The sequence below is a fragment of the Schistocerca nitens genome, chromosome 2 (genome assembly GCF_023898315.1).
Source record: "Schistocerca nitens isolate TAMUIC-IGC-003100 chromosome 2, iqSchNite1.1, whole genome shotgun sequence".
Classification (NCBI taxonomy): domain Eukaryota; kingdom Metazoa; phylum Arthropoda; class Insecta; order Orthoptera; family Acrididae; genus Schistocerca; species Schistocerca nitens.
The window spans coordinates 451,938,299-451,959,312 of NC_064615.1; the positions used below are offsets into that span (position 1 = coordinate 451,938,299).

Here is a 21,014-nt window from a genome sequence, read left to right on the forward strand (position 1 = left end):
TTTTGAGTAATTTAATGAGAACCAAATTTGTAACTAAAATTTACCCATTTGTATTAGATTAAGTACCTGTGATTTTAATGATAGAAAAATTTGGTACAACAGATGATAAAACCTACTAAATAATAGAGCTGTAAGGAATTTTAGAATTGTAGTATTAATAACTGCCAATGCGAGTTCTATTAAAGTTATAGTTCAGAGCTAACAATCTACCATTGGTTCCACTCTAAAATTTCTAGAAGACAAAGTTTTTAGTCAAGTAAGCTGAAACTTTCTCTGTGCTTTCAAGCAACTTACCAGAATATACATAAAAATTAAGAAGAGTCTAAATTAATTCATAACTCTGTTATTAAAGATTATGTGTCCGAGAAAGCGGTCCTGCAGAGGCTACTGCCGTGTGCATAAGGCAGATGACAACAGATGTTCCCTCGGCCATCTGCTGTGGCAAATATATAAATACAGCCCAAGAGGCAGGGAGAAGGTTCACTTTACATTCAGCCACTGGTAGATCCACACTAAACGTCGGATCATGCTCTGCCTCAGATGACGTCAGAGATGGACTGTGACAAAACGCATATTTTCTTTAATAACTGGTAGGTACTGTACACTGTCCTGGATCACTTAGATTTTGCTAAAGGGACTGTTAGTTTGCTGTCTGTGAATAATGACAAATCTGCATGGCAAGTGGTGACTATTATTTCCACTTTCGTGGCGAGCATTTATTTCAACCATTTATTTGAGCATTAGTAGTCAGGGGAATGTATCATAGAGGTCGCCTCTGAACTGATAATAGTGCTGTTTAAGATAGAAAGATTTACTGTCAATTGAACCTAATGACTTTCAAAGTGTTGTACGTAAGATACTTGAGTCAATATGTGTTTGAACTGGACCTTTATACCTTCATTTATAATCATAGTCCTGGTCCGGCTACGTAGAAAGAGAATAGAAACATTTCTTTCAGTGGGCTGGACCAAAATGTGGCCATGCAGACTGGAAACTAAGGTCAGTATGTTCTCCATCACTTTCTGGCTGACCACAAAAATAGTTGCCAGGCTCATGTGAGAAAGGCGGAGAGCAAAAACTACAACAGTAAACAACTATCATCTTCATATTTTACCTGCCACCCATTTTGTTTTCATTTGAAGTGAGAACTGCAAACAAAGAGGAACCAGCAAAATCACTAAATGTAAACACGGCTCATGTGGAAACTACCCACCTCCCCACTACAACTCAGACTGCTGTGTGCATCAGCCCCAGATCTACGATATTTCCGAACCAGGGCAATACTAGATAGCGACGGCACCCCCTCCTTCCCCATTGAGCGTTTGAGGTAGGATGCCAAAAATTTTAAAAAATTGACCTTCCAAAAATATGTTCATTTTGTAGTGCACATCTTTCTGAAGAGTCTGATGCATAAAACATGTGTGTTCTAGGAAATGTAACACATGTTGGTCTTAAGTGTACCATGGTGCAGTCCCACGCCTCTTACCACAGCATTCTTCTATCACACATCACTGTATTTTGCTCTGTAGAATTCAAATGTGTATATTTTGTAATGGATGCCATCAAACTATACTCAGGACAGTGGCAATTAAAATGTCCTGTGATGCCTCTGCTGCTCCCAGTCGGTTGGTTTGACATACTGCCCCTCTTTAAAAAAAAGCCCACAATTAATACTGGATGGGATTATTTGTAACCGGGAGAACAAGAACTCTTCAGAAAATTTGCACTCTTTATTGCCTATTAGCTAATAACTTGCTGTTTAGTGTGACATAAAATTAAATATAGGATACATAAAACCAGTAATGACAAAAGACAAGCAAGACAGTATACATTTCTCCAATCCTTAAGTCTTAGCATTGTTTTCTCTCTAATCTTGCTACAGCTTTACATGGTGTACTTTCCTTTCTGTGAAAGAATCTATTACCTCATCAAAGTTTGTCAAACATTTTGCTACATGAACAAACGAAATGTCGTTGTCTAATACTGAAAATGCTGTTAACACAAGTAGTACCCATGGCTGGTGTGGTTTATCGATCTGATTATGTGTATTTTGTCACTGTCTGCTGGAGACAATGAAATAGGCCTGTCTAATATTGCAGCAATTGTAACATACACCAAATAAACGAGATTGTTTTGGCACAAATGGTCATTTTTATAACACAACAGAATATAATTCACGAATTACCAATATCAAATGTCTATTAGGCCTACTACAAGCAAAAAGCATTACGTTAGGAAATAGTTTCACATTTCATTCATACACTCCAGCTTCTCAAGCATGAGATCGGAAAGTAGAAGTACAAAATTTTTATATAAATTTGGAATAGACATATTCTTCCACAATGTATGTGATGATCCCGTTTCTTCTCCTTCCTTGTTCTAACAAACAATCTTGTCATCACTAATTCTGTAACTATTCTTGTCAAAACTTACTCTTCGGTTAACTTCACTAACCGTGCCACAATCACCGATTTAGTTATCTCGCATTTATAACCCAGTTAGGCATTATTATGTGTTCGTATAACGCGTTTTCTATGCTACTCCCACAATAGAACTTAAGCAGCTGCTAGCCAGAGACTGTACAACTGGCCCTTACTAGAGTAGATGTCTGGCCACAGATGTTCTGTCAAAATTTCATTTTCTTGGATACACTGAGAAGATAATATTTGTTGTTCCTGTTAGTCTTTTATTTCCATTCTGGTAGTCTGAATCTATGGATTTCACTAGTAATTATAACAACGCTGATCATTCGCAAACCCAGTCAACCACATAAACAAACAGTGATTGGTATTCACCTGTTCGGCTTTATACCACTCAGCTCATATAGCCCCATCCCCTTTTGTGTGCAGGAAGGTTTATTTCTAGATGTGACGGGGATTACCCTGGCAGACACATCACATACACTACGCCAGGCATTCAAAAATCAACCTAGAATGTGTTCAAAATCAAACAGGGGTGCATTTCAAAATCATATGAATAATCAATAGACCAACGTGCACTGGATGCTAGGCGCTTTGTGAAACTACAGTTTTTTCCTCAGGAATATGAATTTGCCCCCCCCCCCCCCCAAAATTGCCACCCGGGTCAGATCCCCCCCCCCAGATCTGGGCCTGATGCTCATGCATGAATCTGGCAGCTTGGGCACGCCAGTAAAATTTTTCCGGGTAGCATCCGACAGCTTGCAGCTACTGCTTATACAGCTAACAGCCACCTTTTGCAGCCAGAAGCGGGAGAGGGCACTACTCACACGACTCAACTGCGCATGCGCATGAGCCCGCTTGCTCAAATGAATCTAATGTAAACAGTTGTGACATCATGCTCATAAGGCAATTTGTTGTTATGAAGCACTGCATAGTCTTCCTGAAGCCTTCGACACATTTTGCTGTTGGTAGACGTTTGTATAAGCACTGTGTTTTGTTGTTGTATATGGTGCATTTCCTTTGCAACTTAAGTTTTATTTGTGGTTTCTTTTTCTCTCATTTATGTTTTATTGCTGCAGTATTATTCTGCAGTAGTGGGATCGAACAATATCCTTTGTTAGAGTGCTGGTTCTTACCAGTCAAAATTACAAAAATTTAAGTGAAAACAAAAACAATGAAAAACTCCCGAAATTCTAAAAAATTCCCGGGTTTTCCCCGGTTTTCTCCCAGATGAAAAAATTCCCGGGTTTTTCCCGGATCTCCCAGTTGCCCTGGGTTGTATACATCAGCCAATAAAGGAATATTCTTGCTTGAAAGGTTCACAAGGATAACATTCTACAGTATTGCCTAAACAGCACCAAATTTTCACAAGGTGCACCTGAAGATGGCTAGAAGCTGAGTCGTGAAAATATTGTGCTGTTTAGAAAATAACATCCAATTTTGTTGATGCCTGTGAATCTTTGAAGCAGTGATTATGTCAGGAAAGTCTCAAATATCACAAATAGATTCCTTATACACAGAAAACTGGAGAGAATCTGTGTCTCAAAATTGAATGCTAAACCACATAATGCAACATAAACTTAAAAGGATAATAGACTCAACACTCAGTAACTCAGAACAAAAAGTCTTATAATGGAGGTTGAATAGTAGTGCAATTAGGAAACTAGTGCAGAAGTGGAGGTATAGTGGAGGAGGAGGAGGAGGAGGAGGAGGAGGAGGTGGAGGAGGAGGAAGAAGAAGAAGAAGAAGAATAAAAATAAGAAGAAAAGAGCCACTCACCTTGTAAAATCCCATTTTGTAAGTATTCTGCCTGGAATTGGTGCCAGTTGTCCTGTGTGACACCCAGTGCAGAAATATCGACCCAGGTACTCACAATAACGGAAACGGTTTGAATATTCTGGTGCCACCTTCATACCGCAACCAGCACAGCGGTAGTTTTGCTTCACCATCAATGTCCTACGCCTGTGGTATCACAATATTCAGATTCAGTGCTAGGTGACAACAAAGATCTAGTGGCTCAAGTTATAGTATTTTCAGTTAGCAAGCACTGTACAAGAATATAATTTTTCACTTTTATTTGAGCAATTAAATTCTTGAATGTAAGTAAGAAAGTATGTAAGGGCATATAATTAATGTAGTATTTTGGGACAAGCATGAGTTGTTCTCCTAAGTACTGTTTTACTATCCCAGGGCAGTGTGCGGCAGTAAACAATGTGATAGTGAGAGGCTGCAATAATGTCATGTTTAACACTGCCACTGTTGGCCACTGTCCTCCTGTCTTACTGATTTCATGGAGAAAGGGAAACATTAGGGCATAATGTCCTACGGATGATCAGGTCATTACAAACAGAGCATGATTCAGCGATGGGGAAGGGATCTGGCCACGTCCTTTTCAGAGGCATCACTACAACATTTACTTTGAAGGATTCAGGGAAATCATCAAAAATGTGAATCAGCATGGCTGAATGTGAGTCCACTCTCTTAACCTTACAAAAGATAACACAGAAAACTCTTTGAGATTAAAAACACATTCTGTCATACATAAACTTGTACCAGCAGGATGGTTGATGAGTAGTAAATAAAGTTGAGATTACTTGCACGACGTGCCTGATATGTGATTGCATTTTTGTGGCCAATAAACTGAACTGATTGTTGACAACGAATTTGCATTTCCATGAGCAGATTCTTGGGAAAAATGATACTTTTACAGAAAAGAAAAGAAATCAGAATGCACCTTTGTAAAGAACATATTCTCAAAATCTGTGAACAGTACATGATGTGGGCTTTGCTACAAGAAAGATAAGCCACTGCTATCCAACAGAAAGATTGTCTTAGTGTCACTATCCTACAGTGCAGGATCAAAAGTATGAATGCTACATCCTTTCTCCTGCTCAGGCAAATGGAGCAATTCATCTGATTCTTTTTGCATTTGATGTGAGGTATGGTGGGTCTTAAGGGGCTTATGGAGGCACCATTAGTTCATGGGCAGTTCCTCAACAAACCACAAAAAAGGTTTTTTTCTTTACTATACTTTCACAGTCAGCAGTGGGCCAAAACACAGCCGAGGATTCCGAGACAACTATGCACAAAAAACAGCTAACATTTTTTGATATAATTCTAAGATCCTGATCTATAACAACCTTGAAAATTATCCTGAGATCTTTGTGTGTTTCCAAGATAGAGAGGTTCAAAGTTACTCTACTTTTACATGTAAAATCCAGTATGAGGTGAAATATAAATAATAAATAACTGCAGCAAATAGCTCAAATTTTAATGGTATATTCTCTAGTCTTTTATCTAGAACAGCCATCTCCTCATTTTCAAAAATCTTCATCCACTATCAATAAACACCCCTGAAACAGGTTTAAGGGTACCACAACCCAGCTGCGGATTCAGAGACGGTTATGCACAGCAAATGATTGTAATTTTTAGGACGTATTCCTAAGATCTCGGTCTCTAACTACCTTTAAGGTTTTCTCCATACATTTGCTCATTTATGAGATGCAAATGACCCTACTAGTACACATAAAATATGCACATAACATCTGGTGTGAGGTGAAAACATAGTTTAAAAGTGATATAGCACAGAGAAATATGCTGTTAAGTGCCTACATTATCATCTGGGAACCTAGTGTTTTAGTACTGAAGCATATGCAAACATTTTTTGCATTTAAAAACCAGACTGGAGTGTAAAATTAGTTCTGAACTATATCAGTTTCAAATAAGGAAACTTCCAAAAATCTTACTGACCCATGAAGTTCTTTTCATACGGTTTACATGCCTGCTGCAGCAGGGAAAAGAAGGGAACCAGTAGAAAAATGCTTCTATCAGAGCACAAAAATACGAATATGTTCCAGTTCATTTAAAACACTGACTGAAAAGTGGGGTATGAGCTGCCTATCCATTGCTCCACATAGGTCCCACAGGAACATATTTTAATTGGTCAAGTGACGACAGTTCTCATTGTAATTTTAACACAGACTGGACATTTGTCAGTGATGGTGGTTTCACCAATTGAAGAAAGCTGAGAACTTTGTCTAGCCACACCAGCTGTTACTCTGTGGCATTCTGTAATAGTTACCTTTATATCATATCTCACGGCATTATGAACATCAGAAGACCCGACATAAAAGTTGCAAAATTGCTTGTGTGAATGTCTGATCAGTTTCAATAAATACAGCTACTGTTAACTACTGGACTTTTAATTTAGTTTTATATTTTAATTATTTTAACACCTGTAAGTAAACACCTGTCACACTGTATGAATAGTGATCAATCAATTATGTATAGTTCACAGTGACAGAACAGTGCTAAGAAAAGAGTGAAGGAGACAGTGCTGTGGGAGGGGCTTGGGGAGGAGGAATAAAGAGAAAGAGAATCTGGAAGTGGGTGACAGCCAGTGATAATGAGACAGAACATACGACAATGACAAGAAGGAACAGAGAGAGAGAGAGAGAGAGAGAGAGAGAGAGAGAGAGAGAGAGAGTGACAGTGAGAAGACGCAGCAGCAGGACGAAGGAAGAAAGGAATGAGATATTAGCAGTGAGAGGGAGCAAGAGGGAAACAGTGACAGTGAGAGGAGACTGTGGTAGTAGGACAAAATGAGGGGGACTGTAACTGTGACATTGGAGACAGTGAAAGAGAGACACAAAGAGATAATGACAATAATTAGTTGGGGTAAATGAGTGAGTGAGAAAGGGCAACAGGGAGTGGGAGGGTACAAGTGACTTACAGTGACTGACTAATGGGTATGAGTGACTTGCAGCTAGGGAAGCTTGCGGGAGTTGGAAGTGAGTTGCAAATATGTGTTTTTAATGCAAATCTGGAACACTGATAAGAGCAGAAAGTAGCTGCATGCTGGTAGTAGGACCACGCTGCACCATTTCATGTTTCTGTTCCTGCACAGGTTGACGAATTACATGTTTAGAAAAAAATGGAAACTTAGGAGAATACCTGTTTCATGCGATGTGCTGAAACTCTTATAAACACTACCACCAGGAGCTTGACATTTTGGTATTCTTCAACAATAGTAGGAGTCCTGCCATTGCAGAAGCCTTAAACGTAAACCATATCTGCATATCCTGTATTAGTGTAGATGTGTGACATTTCAGCCAGCACATGTACCAACACAGTTAATCGAAGCTTCTCATAAACACAGAGTCAGTCTCACTACTTCACTCACAACACACCATGGAAAATTGCACATTCAATGGGCTAATTTAATGGCAGAAGGACATCCTACACAAAGAAATTGAAAGCGTCTTCATCTATACTCTGCAAACCACTGTGAAGTGCTTGGCAAAGGATATGTCCCATTGTACCAGTTACAAGGGTTTCTTCCTGCTCCATTCACGTATGAAGTGTGGGAAGAATGATTGTCTGAATGCCTCTGTGCATGCAGCAATTTTTCTAATCTTATCCTCCTTATCCCTATGTGAGTGATACATAGGGGGTTGTAGTATTTTCCTAGGGTCATCATTCAAAGCTGGGTCTTGGAACTTTGTTAATACACTTACTCAGGATAGTTTACATCTATCTTCCAGAGTCTTCCTGTTCAGTTCATTCAGTATCTCCGTGACACTTTCCCATGGATTAAAAAGACCTGTGACCATTCATGCTGCCCTTCTCTCTATACATTCAATACCCCATGCTAGTCCAATCCGGTACAGATGCCACACACTTGAGCAATATTTGGGATGGGTCGCACGAGTGATTTGTAAGCATTCTCTTTTGTAGACTGATTGCACATCCCCAGTATTCTATGAATAAATCGAAGTCTGCCACCTGCTTTACCCACGATCAAACCTATTTCATCATTCAATTTCACATCCCTGCAAAGTGTTATACCCAGGCATTTGTATGAGTTGGCCAATTCAAACAGTGACTCATTGATATTATAGTCATAGGATACTACATTTTTTCATTTTGTGAAGGGCAAAATGTAAACATTTCCAGATAGTTGCCAATTTCTGCACCACATTGAAATCCGGTTAGTCCCTCAACCGTTAGGGGTAAAACCCAATGGGACTCGGGGCAAGTAAGGCTAGCAACCTGCTTCCCTGATACTTTAAATATGATGCTCGCAACAATCAGAGCAAAATGCCTCAGCCCTTTGGAGGTGACGGAGTCCCACCTCTAACTGACAAACCAGGGACTCCTAAGATATGACTTGGCAAACAAATGGTAATGAAATGGAGAACTATTAATATCAATGGGGGCTACTCTGGGAAGAAGGTAGAGCTGGCAGAGGCTGCAAGTAAGATGGGGCTGGACGTTTCAGCTGTTAGTGACATTCGGGTAAGGGGTGAGAAAGAAGAGGAAGTGGGAGAATACAAGGTCTACCTGTCAGGAGTCAAAGCAGGAATAGCACAATGGGGTGTAGGGCTTTACATCAGGAAAGAAATGGAACCCAGCGTAGTTGCAATAAGGCATGTAAATGAACGACTGATGTGGATAGATTTGACAGTGTCTAGCAAGAAAATTAGGATTGTGTCAGTATATTCGCAGTGTGAAGGGACAGATCAAGATAAGATGGATAGTTTTTATGAGGCACTCAGTGATTTAGTTGTTAGAGTAAAGGACAAGGACAGTGTTCTGCTCATGGGTGATTTTAACGCCAGGACTGGAAATCGAACAGAAGGGTATGAAAAGGTTATGGGTAAATTTGGAGAGGATATGGAGGCCAACAGGAACGGGAAACAACTCTTGGATTTCTGTGCCAGTATGGGCTTAGTAATCACAAACTCCTTTTTTAAACATAAGAACATTCACCGGTATACTTGGGAAGGCAGGGGAACCAGATCTGTCATTGACTATATAATAACAGATCAGGAATTCAGGAAGGCTGTGAGGGACACACGCGTATTCAAGGGATTCTTTGATGACACTGATCATTATTTAATCTGCAGTGAAATTGGGATTGTGAGGCCGAAAGTGCAGGAGGTCAGGTCCATATGTAGGAGGATAAGAGTGGAGAAACTTCAGGATAAGGAAATCAGGCACAAGTACATAACAGCTATCTCAGAAAGGTACCAGTTAGTTGAATGCAGTCGACTACAGTCATTGGAAAAGGAATGGACAAGGTACAGGGACACAGTACTAGAAGTGGCTAAAGAATGTCTTGGAACAGTTGTGTGTAAAAGTAGGATGAAGCTAACAGCTTGGTGGAATTACACAGTCAAGGCAGCCTGTAAAAGGAAAAAGAAGGCGTATCAAAAATGGCTACATACTAGAACTCAGGTAGACAGAGAAAGTTATGTTGAAGAAAGAAACAAAGCCAAACAGATAATTGCAGCATCCAAGAAGAAATCCTGGGAAGACTTTGGAAACAGGTGGAAGACTATGGGTCAAGCTGCTGGTAAACCATTCTGGAGTGTAGTTAGCAGTCTTCGAAAGGGAGGTAAGAAGGAAATGACAAGTATTTTGGACAGGTCAGGAAAACTGCTGGTGAATCCTGTGGATTCCTTGGCCAGATGGAGGGAATATTTTGAAGAGTTGCTCAATGTAGGTGAAAATACGATCAGTAATGTTTCAGATTTCGAGGTAGAATGGGATAGGAATGATGATGGAAATAGGATCACATTTGAGGAAGTGGAGAAAATGGTCAATAGACTGCAATGCAATAAAGCAGCTGGGGTGGATGAAATTAAGTCGGAACTCATCAAATACAGTGGAATGTCAGGTCTTAAATGGCTACACAGGATAACTGAAATGGCCTGGGAGTCGGGACAGGTTCCATCAGACTGGACAAAAGCAGTAATCACACCAATCTTTAAACATGGAAACAGAAAAGATTGTAACAACTACAGAGGTATCTCTTTAATCAGCATTGTGGGTAAAATCTTCTCAGGTACTGTTGAAAGGAAAGTGCGAGTATTAGTTGAGGACCAATTGGATGAAAATCAGTGTGGGTTTAGGCCTCTTAGAGGTTGTCAGGACCAGACCTTTAGCTTACGGCAAATAATGGAGAAGTGTTGAGTGGAACAGGGAATTGTATCTATGCTTTATAGATCTAGAAAAGGCATATGACCGGGTTCCTAGGAGGAAGTTATTGTCTGTTCTACGAGGTTATGGAATAGGAGGCAAACTTTTGCAAGCAATTAAAGGTCTTTACATGGATAGTCAGGCAGCAGTTAGAGTTTACGGTAAATTGAGTTCATGTTTCAGAGTAGTTTCAGGGGTAAGACAAGGCTGCAACCTGTCTCCACTGTTGTTCATATTATTTATGGATCATATGTTGAAAACAATAGACTGGCTGGGTGAGATTAAGATATGTGAACACAAAATAAGGAGTCTTGCATATGCAGATGACTTAGTTGTGATGGCAGATTTGATTGAAAGTTTGCAAAGTAATATTTCAGAGCTAGATCAGAAATGTAAGGACTGGGTTGAAGATTAGCATCTCCAAAACGAAAGTAATGTCAGTGGGAAAGAAATATAAACGGATTGAGTGCCAAATAGGAGGAACAAAGTTAGAATAGGTGGATGGTTTCAAGTACTTAGGATGCATATTCTCACAGGATGGCAACATAGTGAAAGAACTGGAAGTGAGGTGTAGCAAAGCTAATGCAGTGAGCGCTCAGCTACGATCTACTCTCTTCTGCAAGAAGGAAGTCAGTACCAAGACTAAGTTATCTGTGCATCGTTCAATCTTTCGACCAACTTTGTTGTATGGGAGCGAAAACTGGGTGGATTCAGGTTACCTTATCAACAAGGTTGAGGTTACGGATATGAAAGTAGCTAGGATGATTGCAGTTACTAGTAGATGGGAACAATGGCAGGAGGGTGTCCACTATGAGGAAATCAAAGAAAAACTGGGAATGAACTTTATAGATGTAGCAGTCAGGGCGAACAGGCTTAGATGGTGGGGTCATGTTACACGCATGGGAGAAGCAAGGTTACCCAAGAGACTCATGGGTTCAGCAGTAGAGGGTAGGAGGAGTTGGGGCAGACCAAGGAGAAGGTACCTGGATTCGGTTAAGAATGATTTTGAAGTAATAGGTTTAACATAAGAAGAGGCATCAATGTTAGCACTGAATAGGGGATCGTGGAGGAATTTTATAAGGGGGCTATGCTCCAGACTGAATGCTGAAAGGCATAATCAGTCAAATGATGATGATGATGATGATGATGATGATGATGATGATGATGGTTGTTAATATACAATATCAACAGTAAGGGTCCCAACACACTTCCCTGGGGGCACACACAAAGTTACTTCTATATCTGATGATTACTCTCCATCCCAAATAAAATGCTGTGTCCTCCATACCAAAAAGTCCTCAATCCAGTCACAAATTTCACTTGATACCACATATGATCGTACTTTTGAAAATAAGTGCAGGTGAGGTGCTGAGTCAAATGTTTTTCAGAAATTAAGAAATACTGCACACACCTGGTTGCCTTTATCCAAAGCTTTCAGTATGCCATGTGAGAAAAATGCAAATTGGGTTTCATATGATCGATGTTTCTGAAATCCATGCTGGTTGGCACTGAGATGATCATTCTGTACAAGATACCTCATTATGTATGAGCTCAGAAAATGTTCTAAGATTCTACAACAAATCATTGTCAAGAATATTGGACAATAGGTTTGCTTGTCATCTCTACTACCCTTCTTGAACATGAGTGTTGCCTGTGCCTTTTTCCAAGAACTGGGCATGGTTTTTTGTTTGAGGGATCTATGATAGATTATAGTTAGATGATGGGCTAACTCAGCTGCAAATTCAGCATACAATTCGACAGGGATTCCTCTGGGGCCTGAAGCTTTCTTCAACTCTAACAATTTTGGCTGTTTCTCAATACCACTGAAAATTAATATTAAATTCATTCACTTTTTCAGTGGTACGAGGATTAAATTGGGGCAGTTCTCCTGTATTTTCTTTAGTAAAAGAACATTTGATGATGGAATTAAGCATTTCAACGTTTGCTTTGCTACGTTCAATTTCAGTTACTGTCTCATTTGCTAGAGACTGGACACTAACTTTGGTGCCACTAAGAGCCTTTACATAAGAGCAAAATTCTTTTGGGTTCTGTGTAAGTCACTTGACAATATTATGCTATGGTAGTCATTGAAGGCATCACACGTTGCTCTCTTGACAGCCAAATGTGTTTCATTCAGCATCTCTCTATCTATATCTCTATGCTTTGTTTTACACGTATTATGCAGTAATCTCTGTTTCTTTAGAAGTTTCTTTACAGTAGTTGTGTACTACGGAAGTTCCCTCCCATTCTGAACTGTTCTCCTGGGTACATATCCATCCTGTAAATGATCAACAATTCTTTTAATCTTGAGCCAGAGTTCCTCTGCTGAAAGTCTCAAGTTCCTCATTGAGATATGACACTACTGATTTTTTATGAATTTTTTAAATATTCATATCTTTCTGCTTATTTTAGTTGTCCTTTGTACTTTGGTAATCATTGCTGCCGCAACTGCATCATGGCCACTGATATAAGTTTTGATGTGGATGTCCTCAAAGAGGTCAGTCTATTCGTTGCCATTAGGTCCAGTATATTTCATTATGTTTCACAGCAACGAGGTAGGTTGAGCTAAAATAAAACAGAGAGACTGGGTGGGTAAGACACATACGTGCGTGTCAGCAGCCCAAAAACAAATGTACATTAAATATGTTCTATCTCCAAATCCTTCAGAATAGGGCATATGTCCATATGAAGCTTTTTGCTTCAATTGAGCATTTCTCTCATATCCTTGAACATTGACCACTCCTCCAGGGATACCCTGTATTGAATAATTACAAAGGTCAGTATGAATGATTACGAGTTAGTTGATCCACAGGAGTGCATCATGAGATGCTCAAAAACCCTGGAATGGCAGATGCTTTAAACAAATGCCCATTATCCTGTGATAACCTACTAAAAATTTTCAAGAAACAGCGTTAAGTGAGGGATCTGAAAATACAGTGATCAGCCAGAACATTAAGGTCACTGGCCTAATAGTTGGTACATCCTCCTTTGGCATGGATAACACTAGTGACACATGGGGGGGGGGGGGGGGGATGAACTCTGATTCCACGTTCAACACATCCCAGTTGGGTTCGATCGGCTTCATATCTGGTGAGTTGGGAGGGCAGTTCATCAACTGGAACTCACCACTGTATTCCTCCATCACACTCCTAGCCTTGTCACATGGCACATCATCTTTCTGAAAAATGCCACTGCCTTTGGAAAACATGACTGTCACGAAGGGCAGTGCGTGGCTTGCAACCAATGTACAAAACTGCTTGGCCATCAGGGTGCCTTACATTAGCTCCAATGGACACATGGTTACCCACATGAATGTTCATGAGATCATATGGAGCCACCACCAGCTTGTCTCCGTCCTGCAGTACAGGTGTTAGGGAACTGTTTCCCTGGATTCGCATCCTCCCATCAGCATGATGAAGAAGATATTGGGATTCATCAGTCCATGCAGTGTTCTGCCACTGCACTAACATACAGTGCCGACAGTCACATGCCCTTTTCTGTTGTAGTTGCAGATGTCGTGTTAACACTGACACATGCCTGTGTCATCAGCTGTGGAGGCCTATCATTACAAGTCTTTGGGCACTGTGTGTTCAGACACACTTGCACTCTGCCCAGCAATAAAGTCTAATGTTAGTTTCACCACAGTTCGCCACATGTCCCTTTTCACCGGTCTGCCCAGCCTACGACGTCTGGCATCTGTAATGAGGGGTGGCCATCCAACTCCATGTCTGGACATGGTTTCATCTTGGTTTTGCCACATGTTGACGACAATCACAACAGCATGCCTTGAACACGCTAGTGTAGTGCAGTTCCCAAAATGCTTATGCCAAGGCCCTGGGCCATCACAGTCTGCCCTCAGTCAAACTCAGATAGATTGTGCACCTTCCCATTAAACGTGGACTGAACACTTACTACGTAGTATCACATGCAGTGCGTGTGTGTGCCTGGCAGTCATTCCTCACCACCGACGCTGCTTTCGCCTGGATATTACATCGGTGATCATAATGTTCTGGCTGATCAATGTATATTACACCCCACGCATACTCACTCCTGTATGGACTAATGACGGGACTAGAATAATTACAAAATGCACAGAAGCATTTAAGTTATCATTATTCATGCATTCCATATACAAACTAAACAAGACGAAACCTTAATACATGGTACAAAGGACAGTACCCTCTGCCATGCACTTCACAGTAATCTGCAGAGTATTGATGCAGATGTAGAGAGAGAGTAGGGTGAAGGGAGAGGATGAGGGGGGAGAGGTATAATGAATACCTTCGAGCAGTGAGGGAAACAAAATAACTGGTGTGTAAAACTTAAGCATGAAAGTAACTTTTGCATGTTCCATTGCCAAGTAACACAGCTTGATGAAACTTGGACCAAACGTAGAAAGAGCTGCTGCAGTATAGTACAGAAGATAACTGAAAGAAAGATGCAATGAGACAAACAGAAATGACACTTTTATTCAAAGACAATAATTACACTGAAGTTGCTATGATTCATAATGGTCCCCTGGACATTACTCAAAATGGGTCTTGGTTCTTAATCGGGTGTGTGATCACCACAGGTGGCAATGCTTGCACTGCACAGTGCTCCCATGCTGGTCATAAAATTGGTAATGAGTTCTTTTGATAGAGTGTTTTATTTTGCCACCAGAGCAGATGAAAACTGCTGGATGGTCATTGGTGCATATGGGCATGCTGCAATACGTCTTTCCAGTGCAGCCTACAAGTGCTCAATGTGAAATAAATTTGGGGAATGGGCAGGCCAGTCTATCTGCTGAATAACTTTTTGCTCCAAGAGCTGCTCCACCTGCACTGTTTGATGCAGTCATGCATTGTCATCCACAAAAATGAAGTTAGTGCCAAATGCGTCCCTGAAAAGGGCACATGGAGAAAGAGTACTGTGTCACAATGACACTGACTGGTGAATGGACCATGTCCAAAGATTTGGAGGTCAGTATGCCAATGCAACATTATGCCTTCTGTAACACACAGATCACAAAAACAATCCTGCTGTATGGGTGTACTGACCTCCAAATCCTTGAACACGGTTCAATGACCAGTTAATATTATTGAGACAGTACGCCTTCCCCATGTGTATCTGTTCAGGGGTGCATTCAGCCTCAACTTTATTTTACAGATGACAATGTGTGACTGCACCATACAGCACAGGTGGAGGAGAATTTCTTGGAACGAGGAGAGATTCGGCAAATGGACTGGCCTGCCTGTCCCCCAACTTCAAGTGTGGGATGTGTTACGAAGATGATTGCAGTACACCCATATGCACCAATAACCATCCAGCAGTTGCCAACCATACTAGAGGAGGAATGGAACATCCTACCACAAAAACTCCTTACCATTCTTACCTGGGAGCACACTGCAGTGCACACACCGCTATCATGATGTTCACACACCCTATTAAGAATCATGTCCTGTCTTGTGCAATGTCCAAGAGGTCATGATGAAACACGGGTGACTTCAGTATAACATCGTATTTGAATGACAGGGTCATTCTGTTCCTCTCATTTTGTATTTCTTTCAGTCACATTCCGTATTATGCTATAGCAGTTCTTTGTATGTACTGTACTTACATAGAGCTATGTCACTTGGCAGTGATGACTCATGTGGCAGTTACTTTCATCCTTAAGAGTTGCACACCACTGTAGTTAAGATTAGGGAAATGGACACTGCATACTGCAGATAGTATCACACAATTTCACTTCAAATTATTGTTTTTGTTATTATTATATTATTAATTCCTTTAACTCATTATGTGGTGCATAGGGCTGCAACAAAGGATCGCAGTCTTGTTTTGCCTTCTGCTAGTATTTTCACTTCTTCCCATCCTATTCCTTGCTGTTGTCATTCTGCTCCAACTGATCGTCTCCATGTCATTATGGGCTCGTCTTGTCTCTATCGTCCCTGCAGGATCCAACAAAGTGCTTCCTATGTAATATGTTCATTTGGTCTCTTAAGTGTATGTCCTTCCTGCTTCTTATTTTCAGCCCAGTTGGCTTCTGGCTGGTTCTTTCCCAGAGTGTTTAATTAGACACTACATTTGGCCACCATTTTCCGAGGATGTTCCTCAGATATCTGTTGTTGAATGTCTGTAGCTTATGGATTAGCTGCTTTGTCACTTTTCATGTTTCGCATCCATAAAGCACCACACATTTTACATTACTTTCAAATATCTGCAATTTGGTCCTCAATGTTATTTCCTTGAATCTCCAGATAGAGCAGAGAGTTGTAAAAGTGCCTCTGGCTTTGTTGATGTGCTGTTAATGTCCTCCATTGGACCACCATATGGTGTAATCCGAGGTAGCAAAACTTATCCACCCTTTCAATTACCTGGCTCCCAAGCTCGAGCTCTGCAGTGTTGTCATCATTTGCCCCCATGTATTTCATTTCTTAGGCATTCATTTTCAAACCGACATTCTTTGCCGCAGATTTCTGATCTTCTACTTTCTCTTTCATGTTGTTGAGGCTGTGGGATAGAAGGCGAAGGTCATCTGTAAAATGTGTTTCACTGCTCCATTTTATTCCTTTAACTTTATCCATTGCTTGCATCATTACAAGATTCAGTACTATTTTAGATACTATCGGTGAGAGCATGAAGCCTTGCTTAAGCTGGCACGTGTAGTTTTCATACATGCACTTGACAGGAGCAATTATTTTCTTGGGGAATTCCAAAAGTTTGCAGTGAGTTACATATTTTTGTTCTAATTATATTGTCACAGGCCTTTTCAAAGTCTACAAACAGCATGTAAAGTGATGACTGGTATTCATGAATATTCGGCTATTATACTCAAGGTGTTTATCTGGTCAATGCAAGAGTGACCTTCCCTGAATTTTCTCGTCTACATATGTTTTTATCGTACTTAGGATTGTTAGTGAATGGATCTTGCTTGGGATTGACAGCAGGGTGATGCCTCTCCAATTCACAAACCAATAGGTTGATGAGTATGCCTCTGTTCCAAACACTTGGTACTTTTTCATTCCTCCATATAGCTGTCAGGAGTGGATGTAAAATTTCTGCTGTTATAGAGGGATCTACTTTGAGTAATTCTGGATTGATGTTGTCCAGGCCCGGAGCTTTTCCATTTTTTATTTGTTGGTCTGTTTTAGCGATTTCTTCTTCAGATGGTGGTTCTATGTCAATTGATATTTCAAGTGCGAGTCCTTCCCCGTCCACATTCAGTTGAGTTAGACTGTCATCTGTAGTTTCACGGTACACAATGTTCTCAAAATGTTGTTTCCACCTCTGCACTTGGTCTTCTTGATTTGTGAGTAGTTTTCTTTGCTTGTCCTTGATTGGCATATCACCAACAAATTTCTTATATGAAAGTTTACTTGCAATGTTAGATAGGGTCTTGTGATTGCGTCTGTTAGCTGCTGCCTCCGCCTTAGCTGCAAGATTATTGATGAAGGTTCTCTTATCTTTTCTGACACTCCTCTTCACCATCCTATTTAATACGCAGAGTTCCCATTGGATTACTTCTTTTGCTCGTCTTGTCTGTGCGCAATTTAGCCAGAGTTTTCCCATATTCCTCTGTTGTATTGCATCCCAAGTATAGCCGCAGACACAGTCTTGTCTTCCATGGTCCTTTGTTCCAAGAATTTGTTCAACAGTCTGTGCATAGGTCATTTTTAATGCATCCCACTGACCCTCAATGTCGTCCTCTTCAATTCCTCTGCTACGCACTTAAAAACAATTTCTCAGCTGGATCAAGAACTCCTCTCGGACTTTCCAAAATTAAACTTAATCCTCTTCTGCCCACTATGTCTCTTTGTGTGAAGATATTTTGAGATTAACTGTTGCTAGCATAAGGTGGTGGTCCCTACTGACATCAGCTCCTCTTTTATTCCTCACATCTAGGTGTGATCTTAGCCAGGTCCTACTAACTACTAAGTGGTCTATCTGGCTGCGCTGTTCTGCTGTCTGGTGAAACTCATGACACTTTGTGACACCGTTTATGGGGGTAAATGGAACCTCTAATTATCAGGTTATATGTGCTGCACAAGCCTATGAGACATTCCCCATTATCATTTTGGGCGCCCAACCCACGTTGCCCGATAATCTGCTCTACCCCACGGTTGTCATTCCCAATTTTTGCACTAAAGTCACCCATTAGGAGGAGGATACCTCTTTTTTGACACTTTTGCAATGTTTCTTGGAGTTTGCTATAAAACTTGTCTTTCTCTTCATCCTCTCACATTTCTGTTGGTGTGTAACACTGTACAATGGTCACTGGTCTTACCCTCATTGCAAAGCAAGCAACTATGATTCTCCCTGTAAATAGGTGCCACTCTGTCAAAGACTGCTTTGCTATAAAGTCTAGTATTGGTGCCACTCCTTTACTATGGCTTTTATCCTTTCTTCCAGAATAAAGAAGGATATGCCCTTCCTATTTTTTTCTCCAAATCCAGTTATTCTCGTTTCACTTAATCCTTCAATTTCTTATCTGTATCATTCCATGTCTTGTAACACTTCCCTTTGTTTCCCTGTTTGCCACATTATTCTCATGTTCCAGAACCCTATTTGTGTCACCTTTTTCACTGCCAAGGTCGTCATCTTTAAATCCATCCAATTATTGGTATTCTCTGTTCCAGTTTCTGTGATATGCTTTGATATTTACAGGTTATCAGTCCATACACCCTAGCTTGATGGGAGGGCTGCTCCCTTAAATGCAGTTCATTCCAAATGATATTTAAAAATATTCCATAAAAGTCACTTTGTTTATGCACAACTCAAGGCCAAAATATTTGGGATCCACAGAACGATAAAATTCCATAATACTATTCATCCTGTTACCTAATAAACATACACACAATGTGTCATATAACTGATGTGTATTTTGTAACATGTAGCACACAGTACACAAATATTTATCTTTATTATTGAGGGCAGGTTTCCATAATCTTTGTAAACAAACAAACATGAGCCTGATGTGTCTGAGCTTTGTAAACAAACATGAGCCTGATGTATCTGAGCTTCTGTTGAAAGGTAAGTTGGTGCATAGCTGTTGTGAAAAAGTATGCAGTAAGTAACACTTCTGTATGGTATTGAAGAATCTGCATGAAACACAGAAATGGCTGAATAAGTGGGATAACTAAGGCCCATAATTCTGATATGGACAGTGCTAGGGAGGAAGTAGAATGGTTGAGAGGGGAGAATGGTAGAAAGAAGTGGGAAGTAATAGCTGGAAATAGAGGCTAGAGAAATAGAACAGTACCTGATAGTTTTGTGACCAGAACAAAAATATACTGCCTTGAAGGGGGGCAGGGGGAGGGGGAGGAGGGCAGAGCACTCATAAAGGGAGGAGGAAATGAAATGAAACTTCATGGGTTGAGAGGGTATATGATGTTATTTCAGTGATTACAAAATCATGTAAAATTTACAGAGAACTTCGCAGTATGAGCCTGTTTATCAGTATAATGTTACACCTGTTCTGGCCAGGATGCATGCACTGATTTGATTGGGAATGGTGTGAAAGCTGCAGTATCCTCCCATAAGGCAAGTTGGCCCACACCTACTGTAACTGGTCCTTATCATCCCAGATACTGACACTGGGACAGAGATGATGTCCAAGCTGGTTACACATATCTTCCATTGGGTATATATCTGGGGATATTTCTGGCCATGGGAGTGCTTCAATATCATGTAGACGGTTCACAGACACATAGACGAGTATTGTCCTGTTGAAAACTGACACCACAATACTGATGCATGAGAGGTTACTCATGAGGACACAGGATATCCACAACATACTCTCACATGGTGCCCTTGATCACAACTGGCCAAGACCTGAAGTTATACTCAATGGCTCCCCACACCATTAAGCAAGAATTATTACCAGTGCACTCTTCAAAACATCTGAAGGTTGCTGCCATACTCGCTGACGAAGTCAGCCAGGGTAGTGCTAAACCACTAAACACAATGCAATGCCATTCATCAGCAGTCCACACTTCCCGGCCATCACACCACACAAAAACCATGTTGAACACAGCCACCTATGTAATGGAATTAACAGCAGCTTACATATGGGACAGTTATTCCCTAGTCTGGATGCTGCTAGTCTCTGAACAATGGTGCAGGGTGACACAGAATGTTGCAGGGAATCCATTACTTGTTGATGGATGGCAGACGTAGAAGGCGTTACAATATGCTTAGTGCACAATACGGCAGTCCTTCCTTGAGTTGGGCAGGTATGCTGGATGAGGAATATGCTGCTCTCACCTTCCCATGCAACCCAAAATTGCACCAATGCCACATCCAAATTCCCCACAAACCTGGATATAACACAATTTGGTGAGCCAACTAAATGGAAACCCACAATGAGATCCCTATAAAACTCTTTCAGGTGCTGATAATACTGTCTTAGACAAGTATATGGCGTCTCTTGTGTCCTTTGCATTGATCACTCAATATCTGATGCCTTTCATGCCCTTATATACCCTAGCAAGCCTAGTAACAACCTAAAACATGAATAAAACTAATGCACTGTGGTGGCCATTCTAACTGTCAAAGAGAATTGCAACTTGAATGATTTATATACCCATTGATGGTGTTACAGTGACATCCAAGTTAGTTTTCTGGGTGCTG

At 40.6% G+C, this 21,014-nt stretch overlaps 1 protein-coding gene across 2 annotated transcripts in view; it reads right to left on the reverse strand.

Moving 5' to 3' along the window:
* Positions 1 to 21,014, reverse strand: part of LOC126236326 (run domain Beclin-1-interacting and cysteine-rich domain-containing protein) — a 214,055-nt gene that overhangs the window by 20,907 nt on the left and 172,134 nt on the right. For both annotated transcript variants that reach the window (XM_049945543.1, XM_049945542.1), the window contains exon 10: positions 4,200 to 4,382. In XM_049945543.1, the coding sequence (XP_049801500.1) occupies positions 4,200 to 4,382 (183 nt within the window). The remainder of the gene's footprint in view (positions 1 to 4,199; positions 4,383 to 21,014) is intronic.